We start from the raw sequence: 17,402 nt of genomic DNA, 5'->3' as shown, positions 1-17,402 counted from the left end.
AGGAAGCGGCGCAGGTCCTAATCCAGGCACTTGTCATCTCCCGTCTGGATTACTGCAACTCGCTGTTGGCTGGGCTCCCTGCCTGTGCCATTAAACCCCTACAACTCATCCAGAACGCCGCAGCCCGTCTGGTGTTCAACCTTCCCAAGTTCTCTCACGTCACCCCGCTCCTCCGCTCTCTCCACTGGCTTCCAGTTGAAGCTCGCATCCGCTACAAGACCATGGTGATTGCCTACGGAGCTGTGAAGGGAACGGCACCTCCATACCTTCAGGCTCTGATCAGGCCCTACACCCAAACAAGGGCACTGCGTTCATCCACCACTGGCCTGCTGGCCCCCCCCCTTAAAAGATTTAGATGCACTATTGTAAAGTGGTTGTTCCACTGGATATCATAAGGTGAATGCACCATTTTGTAAGTCGCTCTGGATAAGAGCGTCTGCTAAATGACTTAAATGTAATGTAAATGTAATTATCTGGTGACATATTTCCAGGGTCAGTGCTATCTTGGATCCTTATGATGACCATACCCGAACTTTGTCTTTCCATTTCAAATGTTAACTTAAAGGGTGGGTACCCTATTTCAAGCCCAGCAGATGGCGCTCTAACGATCATATATAAAAACATCACGAGCAGCTGCATTAACACGCTGTGTGTACTGTCAAATAGTAAAAATGACTGACCGCAGTGGAAAATGTAACATTATGAAGTTAGTCAAAATTGTGTCTTTCGGTTTATTAGTCGTTGTTTTAGTATGTTTCGTTGCAGCCACTTTAAGGACACTGACGTTTGACGTGAATTCAGGACTTCAACTTGCACACTGGGAGAAGACGAGGAACATTGCGTCTGACATAAACCAGCACCAGCGAAAGGAGCTTCTTGCCAATTTCAGAGGTGAGATCCGGTCTAACTTCACCATCAAACCGAGCAGACTGGACAGCCTATGTTGTGTGAATAATCGCTATAACGTTCACACTAAATTTGGTCAATGCCACCGGCTTTTTTTTTAATGCAGAGGCCATCCAGATTCCCACGGTGTCAACATCGAAGACGCAGCTCAACATCACCGCACTGGGCGAGTTCAACAGCCTGCTGAGGAAAGGTAACTTTGTTTTGGTCCCGGGAGTATACGATGATCCATTCCATAGGCAGACGATTACTGTAGGAAACATGTTTTCACTGAACACAGTTACCCATTAGCACTTCGACGCTGCTTTATGATACTCAAGCAGAAATGCACCCGTTTACTCCACTAGAAATGATATCACGTGAAAAAACTGGATGTTGCGCGAGAATTGTTTGGCGCTGGTGCTATACATTAATTTATACTGTTAAATATTTTGACATGTTCCTTAATATGTGAATAACGTGTGTAAATGTCAATGTTGTCTGATTTAAACGTTCGTAAGCAAGCCTTTTAACGTGTGAGCTTACCCTGAATCAGTGGACCAGAGCGGTTGACGCTCCTGAAAATACTGCTTTCACATTCTTCAATACGGGGAGGTAGAGGTTTTCTCCTCTCGCACCGCGCTCCCTGTCTCTCTCGATTTGGTGAAACAAAGACTTTAATACATTCAAACCTCAGATTATTAGTAACAATTTTATATGCAGCAGGTGACAATTTCTGTTTTTAGCAAGTCTGCTAGTTAGCTATTAGTTAGAGAGAGGAACGTTGCTTGTCACCTGTCGAGGGAGAGATAGCCTCAGCAAGGACTGCCAGTAAACTACATATTTGTATGAAATTAAAGATGCTCATTCTCTTTTGGTTTGTTTGATATTAATAGGCCTGTATTCGTCCCATGTTTAACAGATATATTGCTCCTCTGGATGGCCTCTTCTGACCAATTAGTTTGAGTAATGCAAGTACACGCAGTCTGAGGGTGGGGTAAAAGGTGGGACAGATGCAAGGTTTCCAATAGCCGGCTTTTGGCCATAAATAAATATAAATTATAAATACAATTGTGAAAAGGGGGGGAAAAATCCCGTTGCGAAATAATGCTTTTTAGCCAATTCATTGATGGAACTAACAGTTGATCTAAATACATTTGACCATTCATGCTTATTGGTCATTAGGGTAATTTGCATAATTTAGTGGAATTTAATTGGCGCTGTCGGACAGATGGTTGTATGAATTTGGGATCTATTGTCCCCTTCCTGTCTGTCTTTTTTTGGCTATTTCTTTCTCGACAAACTGACCAATAGAATAGGTAAACCTTTCTACTTTGGTGGATAGTAGGTTGACTTAGGCTCGTAAGTGGTGCGTCCATAAGGCTAAGTAAATGTAATTAAATTGCCAAAATTGTATAGCCCAATTAGCCTGCTCCTGTTTATACAGAAATAAATACAATAATTCAAAATAGGTTACTAAAGCATGATTTGGCCACAGAGGAACATTTAGCTTCCCCAAGCCTTAAAAAACAAGTTGTGGATTGTTTTAAATGACCTACAGTTAGCAGCAAAGGCAGCGCGTGCGCAGCAAATACCGTAGATGATTATAGAGTTGCGACTGTCTGTGGAAAGTAGAGGGGGCCCAGCCACAGACATATCACAATATTTCTTAATTTAATTGCGTGGAAACGTAGTTTGGAAAGCAAATGGTATTGCTGTAAAGAGAAGACAGACTCAAATCAGTCTTTTAGTTATATAAATACTCTATATAATTGAGCGAACAACCGTAGGCCTATAGCCTATCTTATTGGCACCAGCGGAGAGCATCGGCCGTATCCCCGGTGATATTCACTTTATCATTGTTGGGTCAGTGCAACTTAAGTTTGTTTTCGACAATTTCCTCCTCCAGTTTAGATGGGAGTCATATTCTATTTGTCTCCCCTTCTCATAGGCCTATTGTATGGACAACGTCTATACGCATCAATGCATCCTCGGCTTGCATTTTCTGCTAAAATAAATCCCATTTAGATTATGGTAATTAATTTAATTCTCAGCACTGTGGATGAACTCTCTAATCAGGTTATGCACCTAATGCATATTGGTCCGCAAAATTTCTCAAATGTCTGTTAAGGTCAAATGTCCGGCGCCACATTTTCATAAAGGAAACCCTGGACAGATGTCAAGGTAATGTTTGAGCCCATGATCATGATGCTCAGAGCTTAAACTCTCAAGACAGTCAACATTTTAACCATCAAATTTAATATTTTTATCTTTTTTTAATGTATTTTATTTTATTTTTTTCTGTTTGTTTTTCTTTCGTGCACACAGTTTATTGGTTGGCCTTTTTTTTTTGCATGTTCACTATGAACTAAGGAACTTAAGATATGCACCTAGTGTAATGACATCTGCCTGTATGGAATATTTTCTTTGCTGCTAATAAATGGGCCAAGAATCTATGTTTGGAAAATGGTTTGTTGTGCACACATTTATAAACACTTACAATCTCACCTTTGCTAGATTAGCTCAGGAAGGTTAGCTGCCACCACACACACACACTCCATGTAGTCTAAGGGAGAGGTAAAGGTTTGGTGAGTCGAGCATAGGTGTGTGAGGAGTTTCGAATTCAAATTTCCCTGTTTGGAAGTCTGTGGACTTTGGAATGCATTGAATTGTATGCATATATTGCTATGGTGTAGAAATAGTATCAAAACTATCTTGTCTGAAGCAGTCTGTTAGATCAGTGTCTCTAGCTCAGGTTTTAAAGCGGGGTGTGCAGAAGAAAAATGAGTGTCTAGTCGAATTACATAAGTGTTGCTGTTTTATAAGCACGCTAAAACCCTGAAAGTATTACTTCTGGTTAGTTCAGTAGCATATGTGTGATTAATTGCATTAGTTGGTTAAAATAAATAACTCAGTTGGAAAAATGCTAATTTGTCAGATTTATTGTGAACAACATGAAATATGTGTATAAATTAACAGCTAATTTGTACTTTTTGGTGCAATTTTTGGCAAAGGCTTTGCCATTGATCTGTGCATTATCTCCTGTGACCTTTTTGAGCCAAATTGGAATATGTCAGCAATGGTAAGGCTTTCAGACATTAAAACCAAGTGCACTGTGCTTCTGGGATTATGTTGTATCATTTCAGTTCTAAAAGCAATGTTCATTTTACCCCCCTAACACTCAACACTAGGGGTTGCAAAAAGTAATTATATATACAGTACCAGTCAAAAGTTTGGGCACCTACTCATTTGAGGGTTTTTCTTTATTTGACTATTTTCTACATTGTAGACATCTAGTGAAGACATCAAAACTATGAAATAACACATGGAATCATGTAGTAACCCAAAAATTGTTAAACAAATACATGTATTTTATATTTGAGATTCTTAAAAGTAGCCACCCTTGACAGCTTTGCACATGTTTTGCACATGCTTGGCATTCTCTCAACCAGCTTCACATGGAATGCTTTTCCAACAGTCTGGAAGGAGTGCTGAGCACTTCTTGGATGCTTTTCCTTCACTCTGCAGTCCAACTCATCCCAAACCATCTCAATTGGGTTGTCAGGTGATTGTGGAGGCCAGGTAATCTGATGCAGCACTCCATCACTCTCCTTCTTGGTCAATTGGCCCTTGCACAACCTGGAGGTGTGTTGGGTCATTGTCCTGTTGAAAAACAAAGTGCAAACCAGATGGGATGGCGTATCGCTGTGGGAGTCATGCTGGTTAAGTGTGTCTTGCTTTCTAAATAAAGCACCATCACACCACCACCTCCATGCCTCACAGTGTGTAAACCAGACATGCAGAGATAATCTGTTCACCTACTCTGCGTCTCACAAAGACATGGCGGTTGGAACCAAAAATCTCAAACTTGGACTCCAGACCAAAGGACAGATTTCCACTGGTCTAATGAACATTGCTCTTGTTTCTTGGCCCAAGCAAGTCTCTTCTTATTATTGGTGTCCTTTTAGTAGTCATTTCTTTGCTACAATTTGACCATGAAGGCCTGATTCACGCAGTCTCCTCTAGAGGTCGACCGATTTATTATTATTTTTTTCAACGCCGATACCGATTATTGGAGGACCGAAAGAAGCCGATACTGATTAATCGGGCGATGTTTTTAAAAAGATTATTATTATTGTTTTTTAATTAAAATGTATTTATTTGTAATAATGACAATTACAACAATACTGAATGAACACTTATTTTAACTTAATACATCAATAAAATCAATTTAGCCTCAAATAAATAAACATTTTCAATTTGGTTTAAATAATGCAAAAACAAAGTGTTGGAGAAGAAAGTAAAAGTGCAATATGTGCCATGTAAGAAAGCTAACGTTTAAGTTCCTTGCTCAGAACATGAGAACATATGAAAGCTGGTGGTTCCTTTTAACATGAGTCTTCAATATTCCCAGGTAAGAAGTTTTAGGTTGTAGTTATTATAGGAATTATAGGACTATTTCTCGCTATACAATTTGTATTTCATATACCTTTTGACTATTGGATGTTCTTATAGGCACTTTAGTATTGCCAGTGTAACAGTATAGCTTCCGGACCTCTCCTCGCTCCTACCTGGGCTCGAACCAGGAACACATCGACAACAGCCACCCTCGACGCAGCGTTACCCATGCAGAGCAAGGGGAACAACTACTCCAAGTCTCAGAGCGAGTGACGTTTGAAACGCTATTAGCGCTCACCCGGCTAACTAGCTAGCCATTTCACATCGGTTACACCAGCCTAATCTTGTGAGTTGACAGGCTTGAAGTCATAAACAGCGCAATGCTTGAAGCACAGCGAAGAGCTGCTGGCAAAACGCACGAAAGTGCTGTTTGAATGAATGCTGACGAGCCTGCTGCTGCCTACCACCGCTCAGTCAGACTGCTTTATCAAATCATAGACTTAATTATAACATAACACACAGAAATACGAGCCTTTGGTCATTAAAATGGTCGAATCCGGAAACTATCATCTCGAAAACAAAATGTTTTTTCTTTCAGTGAAATATGGAACCGTTCCGTATTTTATCTAACGGGTGGCATCCCTAAGTCAAAATATTCCTGTTACATTGCACAACCTTCAATGTTATGTCATAATTACGTAAAATTCTGGCAAATTAGTTCGCAACGAGCCAGGCGGCCCAAACTGTTGCATAGACTCTGCGTGTAATGAACGCAAGAGAAGTGACCCAATTTCACCTGGTTAATATTGCCTGCTAACTAGGATTTCTTTTAGCTAAATATGCAGGTTTAAAAATATAAATTTCTGTGTATTGATTTTAAGAAAGGCATTGATGTTTATGGTTAGGTACAGTCATGCAACAATTGTGCTATTTTTTTCCCGCAAATGCGCTTTTGTTAAATCATCCCCCGTTTGGCGAAGTCGGCTGTCTTTGTTAGAAAGAAATAGTCTTCACAGTTCGCAAAGAGCCAGGCGGCCCAAACTGCTGCATATACCCTGAGTCTGTTGCAAGAGAAGTGATACATTTTCCCTAGTTAAAAGAAATTCATGTTAGCAGGCAATATTAACTAAATATGCAGGTTTAAAAATATATACTAGTGTATTGATTTTAAGAAAGGCATTGATGTTTATGGTTGGAGCAACATGTACCTAAGCGATTATATGCAACGCCGGACCGGCTAGATAAAATAGTAATATCATCAACCATGTGTAGTTAACTAGTGATTATGATTGATTGTTTTTTGTAAGATAAGTTTAATGCTAGCTAGCAACTTACCTTGGCTTCTTACTGAATTCGCGTAACAGGCAGGCTCCTCGTGGAGTGCAATGTAAAGCAGGTGGTTAGAGCGTTGGACTAGTTAACCGTAAGGTTGCAAGATTGAATCCCCGAGCTGACAAGGTAAAAATCTGTCGTTCTGCCCCTGAACAAGGCAGTTAACCCACCGTTCCTAGGCCGTCATTGAAAATAAGAATGTGTTCTTAACTGACTTGCCTAGTTAAATAAAGGCGCTAAATTATTTAAAAAAAGAATAATAATAATAATAAAAAATCGCCCAAATCGGCATCCAAAAATACCGATTTCCGATTGTTATAAAAACTTGAAATCGGCCCTAATTAATCGGCCATTACGATTAATCGGTCGACCTCTAGTCTCTTGATGTCTTACTTAAACTGTGAAGCATTTATTTGAGCTGCAATTTCTGAGGCTGGTATGAGAGCCAGTTTCATCATAGCGCTTGATGGTTTTTGTGACTTGTGGTGGCTAATTTCTGCATTACCAAATGAGGAGAGAGACAAACTTCACACACCAGTCAGAGTTATACTTAAACTACATCTTTAATAAGAGTTTTGCAAAAGCACTTGACTTTCAATGATGTGCTATCTCTAATGACCCATTGAAAGTGACAACACAAAAGTACAAAGATCTTTTATAGCCAAGATACACCCCTCTCAACCTACATGACGAACCACAGATCTTAGGAACAGTTCACAAAGGGACTTTATACTTGAGAAAGGAGTATCTCTTAGCCAGATAACATTCGCTATAAATTATTGTTCAGTTTGGTCCCTATGATGAGGTTCTAATCTCGTTCCTGGTACTTCATAGTACAAAAACACCAACTCATCCAATGGCATATCAGTTGTCAACTCTAGATACTCCCATCTCAAGTAAACCCCCTCTTGATCCCACTCCTGGACAGGCTCACTGAGGGGAGTGACTTGCGCACAGACATTGTGGAGACAAATAATTGGTTCCCCATTAATCACGACATCCCTTCACATGGTTTAAGAATAGGTAAAGACACATTCACATATGAAGACAATGTTCCATTCTGTCCTCTTCCCTTTCTGATATTCTGCATAGCACCAGGGATATGTTAAAGACAAGCCTGACCTCTCCCCTCTCTGGGCCCCAAGTGACTGAGCCCTAGCTAAGGGAAAAGTACCACTGCCAACACCAGAGTCCAAAGGGATACATTCTAATGACAAGTATCTCACATAAGCATATTATGCAAATAAAACATCTTAATTATCTATGTTACCCAACTAATTCTGATTCATCAGCCACAGACTGCACTTGAGAACTTTCAAAGTCTTTGACGTTTTCTGGATTGATTGACCTTCATGTCTTAAATGAATGATGTACTGTCGTTTCTCTTTGCTTTCTTGCGCTGTTCTTGCCATAATATGGACTTGGTCTTTTACCAAATAGGGTTATTTTCTGTATACCACCCCTACCTTGTCACAACACAACTGATTGGCTCAAATGCATTAAGAAGGAAAATAAATTCCACAAATTAACTTTTAATAAGGCACACCTGTTAATTGAAATGCATTCCAGGTGAAGCTGGTTGAGAGAATGCCAAGAGTGTGCAAAGCTGTCAAGGAAAGGGTGGCTACTTTGAAGAATCTAAAATATCAAAACTATGAAATGACACATGGAATCATATAGTAACCAAAAAAAGTGTTGTATTTTAAAAGCGACCCAGGCACAGCTTCTTTCTAGATCTCCAACCTGAAGATCATTGTCCTCGTTGTCTTGAAAGCACCATAAAACTCATGGTGCCCATCGTCAGCTCATAACTGTGTGAAGTTGGATTCAGTGCTCTCGTCAGCATTAAAACCCACATTTTGATCCAGGTTGAACGTCATAGCCCCACATTAAAAGTAAGCGATGGTGAGTTGAGAAGACTGCCATAGGTCCAAGTAAAAAAGTGAACATTGGCTGTTAATTACAGAATTTTTATTTTCACATGGTTGGGGTTGTGGACCAAAAAAGTTTGGGAACCACTGCCCTAAACTAAACACATGTTTTCCCTCTTCCAGTTTTCCCTACAGTTTTCTCTTCCCACCTGGTCCAGCATGAGGTTGTGGCCAACTACAGCCACCTGTTCTGGGTGCCTGGCTCTGACCTGGCCCTGGTCCCCTACATGCTACTGGCCCACATAGATGTGGTGCCTGCTGATGAGAACGATGGATGGGAGGCCCCACCATTCTCTGCAAAGGAGATGGATGGATTCATCTATGGTAGAGGGACCATCGATAACAAGCAGTCCGTCATGGTGAGTTTTGAATGTAGGTAGAGGTTTATGGGAATTGGGTTTTCCAAGGACCAGAGCGTGGAGATTATTCTATGATTTGTTTGCTATGATTTAGGCCAGGGAAGGGCAGCTGGTGGCACGAAGGCGCTCAGGTCAATTTTGGGAACTCAGTTGGGGTCTCAATTTACTGTTGCGAGTTAGAAGTAGTAGAATACACAAGGTGCAATTTAGAAATGTTGTTGTGCATCAGCAGTTTCTCTTTTTATGTGAGTCACTGATAGTCAGTCATTTAGCCCATGTCAGCTACATTATTTTAGATAACTGGCTGCAAAACTAACTTAGCAATCTAAACTTGTTATCATGGTCAAGTTACCTTCTGGGGGGGCCCTCCCATTGATTTTGTTAGTCAGTCTCACTCAGATATATTAAACACTGCAAACATTTCTCCACCCTACGGCAAAATGGGTAGAATTGCATGAAATGAGCTGTAAACAGCAACAACAAAAATATCCGCCCCATGGAACAATTTGTAGAATTGCATGAAATTAGTTATAAAATTGCAAAATCTGTAATTGCAGCAAACTGAAACATTTTCTCTACACCCTGTGGCAAAATGTATAGATTTCACTGAAATGAACTCTAAAACGTAAAAATTCTTTCTGCTGTCAAGAGCGGGGACACCCCCATCAAAGTTGCCCATCCCTGATTTAGGCCAAGGGCCTGATTAACAATGTGGTTACTGTTTTTCCTCATCCAATAATACGATTTGACATTGTCAGAATTTAAACAGCCTATTTTTTTTCACTGTAGGGAATCCTCCAGGCGCTGGAGTACCTGTTGATAAGAGGTTATTCTCCGCAAAGGGGATTCTTCATTGGTCTGGGTCATGATGAAGAGGTTTGTGAAGTTAGTAGAGGTATTTTATTTCAGAAACCGAAAGGGACAGAATTCAGAAGCATGATCTTCTCTTTGTACTGTAGGTGGGTGGCTTGCAGGGGGCCATGAACATAGTGAAGGTGCTGAAGAAGAAAGGGGTGCAGCTGGCATTTGTACTGGATGAGGGTCTGGCTGTGCTGGATGGAGTCATCAGTGGTCTACAGGGGCCTGCTGCTCTGTAAGCATTCATTCATTCATTAACTCTTGTCTCATATTTTAGACTCTATAGCACTTTGTGACATCTGCTGATGTAAAAAGGCCTTTATAAATGCATTTTATTAAGTGCAACTTAAGGTTTATGTCATAGATTGCACTCACAGTTTATTAAAAGTGTGTGGGCCTGCCTGTGTGTATATGTGTCAGGATTGGGATCAGTGAGAAGGGACAAGCCACGGTGAAACTGAGTGTCTTTAAGGCCCCGGGTCACTCCTCCATGCCTCCCAGAGAGAGCAGCATCGGCATCCTGGCTGGAGCTGTCAAAAGGTGAGAGGGGATTTGGGAATCACACTCGTCACAGACTAGATGGGTCTTTCTTCTATGTATAGCCATTGCTTAACACCTACAGGTACAGTTGAATAAAGGGGAATTCCACTTTTCTTGCTTGGTCAGCCTTGAACATTATAGAGCCTGAGACAAATATTTTATAAGGCCCAAGGTTCAGGTTTTATTGTCACACGCATAAGTGTAGTGAAATGCCTTTCTTGCAAGCGCTATCCCAACAATGCAATAATCAATATCCATAGTACTATAACGTAAAGTAGTACAAAAACGCACAAAAAATAGAAATAAGAACACAAGAAAGTAAGTAAGCTGTATACACCTCTCAGTTGAGTATGAGTGAACTCCGTAAAGGGAGGACGTTTGTAAATCGGCTAGTTCTACATTGTTTTAGGTCTGCATCATAGTATATTGTGTCATGTCATGTTGTGAACCTAAGCCCACATTCTCTAAGCACACGTGATCTGTTTTGTCAGGTTGGAGGACAACCCTATGCCCATATTGTTTGGTGAAGGCCCTGAGCGCAGGACCTTTGAACACCTAGCTCACAGGGTAATGCTGTGTTTCTAACCTCTGTCCTACATTGGTTTCAATTATCCTATGGGATATTCTGCGATATAGAGTGTCGTGTTTAGTACTAGTCTTAACACCATTTTAAAATAAGTACATAGCTTTTTAAATCACTTTGAAATGTCTTTGTCTTACAGTTTGGACTCCCAATTAAGTTTCTCATGTCAAATATGTGGCTGTTCTCTCCACTTATTGGCAGGTAATTTCCCTCACTGAATTTCTCTGGTTTGTTCAACCTTGGTTATTTCAATTACATGCAGATTATACTTGATTGAGTTATAAAACCTAAATAACATTTGTTTATGTTACAGAGTAATGGAAAGAAGTCCTGACACAAATGCTTTTTTGAGAACCACAACTGCAGTCACCATGTTCAACTCAGGTGTTAAGGTACAATATCTTGTCATAATACATGAGTTATAGTGCATGAAGATGTTTCGTTAAAGTGATGCTTCTGAGGTTTTCTATAGTTTCAGCAGTAGTTTGGCTCGAGAACACTTTCAAAACGGTTGTACTACATCATCCATTTTGTGTGACATGTTCTTTTAAAAAAACATTTTTTTCAATTTGCATATGTTCAAAATTCCAATTGTTTTATGTTATATAGTCCTGAACTGCATCTATTAAGCAAATACAATACTTGGATGTTTCTATTCTTCACAGGTGAATGTTCTTCCCTCCCTCGCTGAGGCCTATGTGAATCTGCGGATACATCCAGCACAGACCGTACAAGAGGTGGGGATTAGCATTTTACGCATCTACATGTATGCTTCAACAGCATGCTATATTCAAAATTCATGTTCTATTATACTGTAAAGCTAAAATCATAGGTCCATCTCACAAAACCGAGACACTGAATTTATAAACTACTTTAGTCATGCTGGCAACTTTGAAGTACAGTTCAAGGAAACTGTCCCCAGTTTTAAAAATGATAGGGTTTGTGTCTTCCTGTCAGGTTCTGGAGTTCATCCAATCCACAGTGGGAGATGAGAGAGTGAAGATGGAGCTGGTGAATGGCTTTGACCCACTGCCTGTCAGCTCGTATGATGAAACATCCTTTGGGTTCCAGACCATCAAGAAGACCCTGCTGGACCAGTTCCCACAAGTTTCTGTTGCACCTGGTAAGAAACGGAATAGAAGGGAGTGTGTGAAGAGGGAGTGGTATTTGTTTGATTTGCCCACTGTGATGTTGGGGAAAGGGGGGGATCCTGCTTTTGGTATGGGTTTTTCAGGTAACATGTTCACATTTTTATGACATAGATTTGTATGCAGAATACTATCATATTCCAACGTGCAGGTCTCTGCATCGGGAACACAGACAGCCGCCACTACACTGACCTGGCCAAGGACATCTATCGCTTTGCACCTACCTGGATCAAACCAGGGGACACCCAGAGGTACGACTCATTGTAGCTGGAGCACTGGATATTCTGTAGAGAAGAGCTCTCTCTTTGTCAGGTGTTGAATGTAGTCACAGTAACTCGATACGTACTGTACAACATACTGTATCTTTCAATGGCCTGTTGGGGTTGAGGAGATTGTTCTAACACTGCCCTTTTGTTGACCGGGAGATTAAAACTCCAGTCTTATGATCTAGCCATGTGACATGGTTGAACCATAAAATGTAAGTCAGCCCTACATGCACAGCGTCTTGACAAGCAAAGTTTAACAATGCCCTCTGTTTGCATTGAACAAACAAGATAAAGTCTCACCTTACTAACACTGTAGTTTGCTCGCTATCGTTCCACTGCTTATACATTCTCTACATTTGCAGGTTCCATGGTATTAACGAGAGGATTTCTAAGAAGAACTACGAGGAACTGGTGGTCTTTTACTTCAATCTGATCCAGAACTGTGACATCAAGGAGCTCCCTTCTCCCCACGGTGCTGGCCATGAGCTCTAAAGCACTAGGGTATTTGGGGGCCACTATTACATTCATAATCTACTGTGATTTCCGGACTATTAAGCGCACCTGAATATAAGCCGCACCCACTGAATTAAAAAATATATATTATTTTGAACATAAATAAGCCGGTACATTGAAACAAATGAACTTTACACAGGCTTTAACGAAACACGGCTTGTAACAAAAATAAATAGGCTTTAACGAAACACGGCTTGTAACAAAAAATAAAAAATTAGCAGTAAGCTTTAGTTGTCTTTTTGCACTGAGTCAATTCCTCACGCTGCTGTTTCCAACGTCTTATCATCGACTCATTAAGACCAAGCTCCCGTGCAGCAGCTCTATTTCCTTTTCCAACAGCCAGATCAATCGCCTTCAACTTGAAAGCTGCATCATATGCATTTCTCCGTGTCTTTGCCATGATGAGGGTGACAAAATAACTACCGTAATCAGAATGATGGGAAGTTTGAGAGCGCTCGATTTAATCTAAACAGTAAACAAAAAAGTTGTTTGACCGTAACCCGTTCGGCAATTTCATTGGTCTAATGAAAGCTTCATGCCGCCAAAAAACTGAGCACGTCACAGAATGTGTTTTCTTTTTTTTTTTTTTTAATTGAAAGCGGGAAAAATCCATATATTAGCCGCGTCATTGTTTAAGCCGCGAGGTTCAAAGCCTGGGAAAAAAGTTGCGGCTTGTAGTCCGGAATTTACGGTAGATAATATTAGTTTGTTGTGTCAGATTCTATTTACCCATTCAGGTTGTGTCCCTCCTTTATTTTGGATGAAGTACAGACATCTCTTGGTGATCCTTATATAATAAACAACAAACTACCAATGCTCTAGTTTGAATGAAGGCAGTCTGATGGAATTGATGTACTCACTGATAATACAATGTTACTCAGACATCAAAAGGGGGCAAGCTCTCACAAGGAACAGACATGTAACATGGAGATTTTGATCTCTGTGTTGTAAAAAAAACTACTGGTGACGGTATTGCATTAGAGAGATTGAGTTTGATTTTTGTTATGGCCATAGAAACAGTTTTTAATGGGTATAAAAATCTATGTAACATGTTACTGTTTTGTTATTGATCATTGACATGAAACTTGAAATGCAGCGTGCATGTGAGACCTGCTGGCCAAATTTCCTCCCTGTGGAATGGTTTCTAAACAAATATAAAGATATTATATAAATCATTTTATTTTCAATGCACGTTAATGGTATGAAACTTGAAATCGCTATATTTTGACTAAGCGTGATATCTTACTTGCTGATTTCTATGAGGTACTTGAGGTTTTTTTTGTGAATATTTAACACCGGTTAATTGAGGTGCAATACTTGATTTATCTGTTTGAGGACTGAAATTCAAAAAAAATTATTGAAATACCGCCTCCCGATGTGCGAGGTACTGGGCCAATAAAGCTGAAGATATCGATGATGTGAGCGAGTGGTGAACATAATGGTTAATAAACATGATGCACTGTGGTGATGGCCATCTTTGTTTCCAGTTGATGTGTCCAAATTGTTACAATGTACGGTCAGACATTATTTTAGACAGACAGTAGGTCTAAATTCATTCCAAATCATTAACAAGGAACCTTACAATAGTTCATTTTTTTCTACCTATACCAAGGTTGTCAAACTCGTTACATGGAGGGCCTAGTGTTTGTTCTTTGGGTTTTGGGGTTTTCCTTTCAATTAAGACCTAGACAACCAGTTGAGGGCAGTGTTGCCAACTTAGAGACTTTGTTGCTATATTGAGCGAGTATTCAGACCCCTTTAGCGACACATTTTCCAAAAAATCGACTAGCAACCAATCTAGCGACTTTTTCTGGTGTTATTGGAGACTGACGTGAATGCACATATCGTTCTTACTGCCCCCACCCCAGTCCCAAAGCGCTCACAGGCAGCCCAGTCCTCGCGCTGCAGTCCCTCCCAGCTGCAGACAGAGCAAGAGATATTCATCCCTCCGCTTCCAGACTGCAAATGAATCGCGCATGCGGGAAGCCGCCGCTGGCTGATCCCGCCCTGGCTTACATTCAGGGTGGGATGTAAATGTAAAATGTTCTTTGTCTAAAATAAATCACTGCACAAAAATAAATCAATGCATTTGACTCACACAGCCTCAGTCACTTACTCACCTTGTCCACTGTGTGTGTGCCTCTCTGTGACGTAAGATAAACATCTAGCTGGCTAGCTCATGTCTCAGTCTAAACTGTACACTCAAAAATACAGATAAGAGTGGGAATCAAACCCTGAATTCAAAGGCTTGTTGAAGCCGTTTATTGGAGATGATACACGGGCATACTGCCTGTATTGTAAGGCTGATTTCTACGCCAAACACAAAAAAACACATGACAACTTAAAAACATACTCAAAAGGCAAAGCCTTGTAACAGTTCCACCCAAAACAAGCTGCCAGTTATGGTTAAAAAAATTGACTCTCTGAACACTGTTCCATTCTGGCATGTGTTCACATTGGAGAAGCACGTAGAGCTGCTTTCTCAGACTCCACTGCTGCTACCCACTTCAAAATGCACAGGACAAAGTGCACAGAAATGATTAATGGTGTTCTAGCACCATACGTTCTGAAAAAGTTGGTCGCAGATGTGGGTGACCAGCGTTTCAGCCTCCTCCTCGATGAGTCCACAGATGTAAGTGTTTCTAAGTACCTGGGGGTTGTGATAAGGTACTTTAGTGACACCAAGCAGACAATTGTATCAACATTTCTGGGGCTTGTTGAGACGGAGGGAGGAGATGCCAAATCTATAGCCCGTGCTGTTGTGGCTTTCCTTAAGAGCTGTTGTCTTAAAAAAGAGAATCTCCTGGGGATAGGGACTGACAATGCCTCTGTTATGACGGGGATTATCAATGGGGTCCATAAAGTGCTGAAGGAGGAGTATGGCCTCATATCTGGTTCTTATTCGCTGTGTGTGCCACTCTGCAGCTTGCTGTAAGTCATGCTTCCAATGACACCATCCCCCGTAGTGTGGAGTACTTGGTATGAGAGACTTATAACTGGTTTTCAGTGTTTCCAAAGCGCAGGGAGGCCTACAAGGCCATATATGAGACCATCAACTGTGGGGAGAAACCTTTACAGATAACCAAGGTGTGTGCCACACGTTGGCTCTCCATTGAAAACACAGTTTCGTGCATTTTGGACCAGTGGGAGGAGCTTAGGCTACATTTCGCAGTCACCAAGTCCAGTGAACACCCCTACATGGCTGAGGTTTTATACTCCATGTACAGTGAACCTCAAAACATATTGTATCTGACTTTTTTGAAGTCAGTGCTGGGTGAGGTACAGTTGGCCATCAAGGCTTTTGAGGGAGAGCAAGTAGATCCTCTTAAGCTACTTGACAGCTTGGTTAGCCTGATGAAGTCTGTGAGCAGCAGGGTGCTGAATCCACTGGCAAATGTTGATGTACTCAAAGGGCCAATAGATGGATACATCAGTCCCAAACCGTACCTTGGTTACCTTTTTGAGTCAAAGGCAGCTGAGCTCCACCTTGCGCCTGAGGATGAAAACAATATCCGAAAGCGGTGTGTAGCCTTCACCATCTCCCTCACTAATGAGTTGAGGGTGAGACTGCCAGACAACATCGAAGCGTCGCAGTACATGTCAGTTTTCAATGCGGAGGAAACTCTAAAGCACAATAAGAGCCCAGGAGAAATAGAAAAAAATAGCCAAGCTCCTTGGCTACTCCCCTGCAGAGATAGACAAGCTTGTCCAGCAATGGTGTGCCATCCATCTTAGTAAATGGAATGAGACAAAAAACACACTGGGCTTCTGGAGTGAGATTTGGAAGTTCAGGGATGCAGCTGATATCAACCCGTTTCAAGAACTTGCCATTGCTGCTGTGTCTGTGTTGTCCTTGCCACACTCGAATGCTGAAGTCGAGAGAGTATTCAGCCAGATGAGTGTGGTAAAAAGCAAACTTAGAATCCAGATGTCCTTGCAGACCCTTAACTCCATCCTGTACATTCAATGTGGACTGAAGCTGTCTGGTGAGGCTTGCTATGAGCACCAGCTGCCTGATAATGTTTTGCAGCTTTTTGGCACATTAGCTGCTTACTCATTTAAGTCAGCTCCTTCAGTTGCTGAACCTGCCATAGAGAGCCTTGACCAAAATGACAATGACCCACTCTTTCTGTGAGCTAGCACAGCCTGTGTGTGTGTGGAGGGGGATCTGGGAAGAAAAAAATGTTTTTACCTGAATTAGGGCCAGACTAGTTACCATCATTTTCTCACATTGCCATTGACATTTTTTTCTATTGTCTCTTTTTGGTCCATTTAGATTGTTAATGTAGATTGTATACAATTTTTTTTTTTAATGTTATGGTTAAAAATGTTAATGTTTTACTGTGACTTGTTGTAGGCACCTAAGTGGACCATGAGATTAAAAACCAAACCAAATTAAGAAAAAATAAAATAAAATAATATATATATTATTTTTTTTATATATAAAAAAAAAGTAACTCTGTCTTTTGGGTCACTTTTGCCGGTCCCAAACCCGGATAAAGGAGGAGGGTTGGAATTGTGACATAAAAAAACCCAAGAATCGACAGAAGAAAGTTCATATGTAGTTCTAAACATATTTAGGGTGTTTT

At 40.8% G+C, this 17,402-nt stretch overlaps 1 protein-coding gene across 1 annotated transcript; it reads left to right on the top strand.

The window, feature by feature from the left end:
• Positions 1-586: 586 nt before the first annotated feature.
• On the top strand, positions 587-13,037 carry LOC106567266 (N-fatty-acyl-amino acid synthase/hydrolase PM20D1.2). The gene is made up of 13 exons (XM_014136365.2): positions 587-891; positions 1,013-1,099; positions 8,670-8,905; positions 9,695-9,781; positions 9,865-9,998; positions 10,184-10,303; positions 10,795-10,870; positions 11,026-11,087; positions 11,200-11,278; positions 11,552-11,623; positions 11,844-12,009; positions 12,186-12,285; positions 12,663-13,037. The coding sequence occupies exons 1-13, from the start codon at positions 672-674 to the stop codon at positions 12,790-12,792; spliced, it is 1,569 nt and encodes a 522-aa protein (XP_013991840.2). The 5' UTR covers positions 587-671; the 3' UTR covers positions 12,793-13,037.
• Positions 13,038-17,402: the final 4,365 nt, after the last annotated feature.

This window comes from Salmo salar, chromosome ssa13 (genome assembly GCF_905237065.1).
Source record: "Salmo salar chromosome ssa13, Ssal_v3.1, whole genome shotgun sequence".
NCBI lineage: Eukaryota > Metazoa > Chordata > Actinopteri > Salmoniformes > Salmonidae > Salmo > Salmo salar.
Note: the sequence above shows the minus strand (reverse complement) of the source record. Positions and strands in the feature narration are given on the sequence as shown.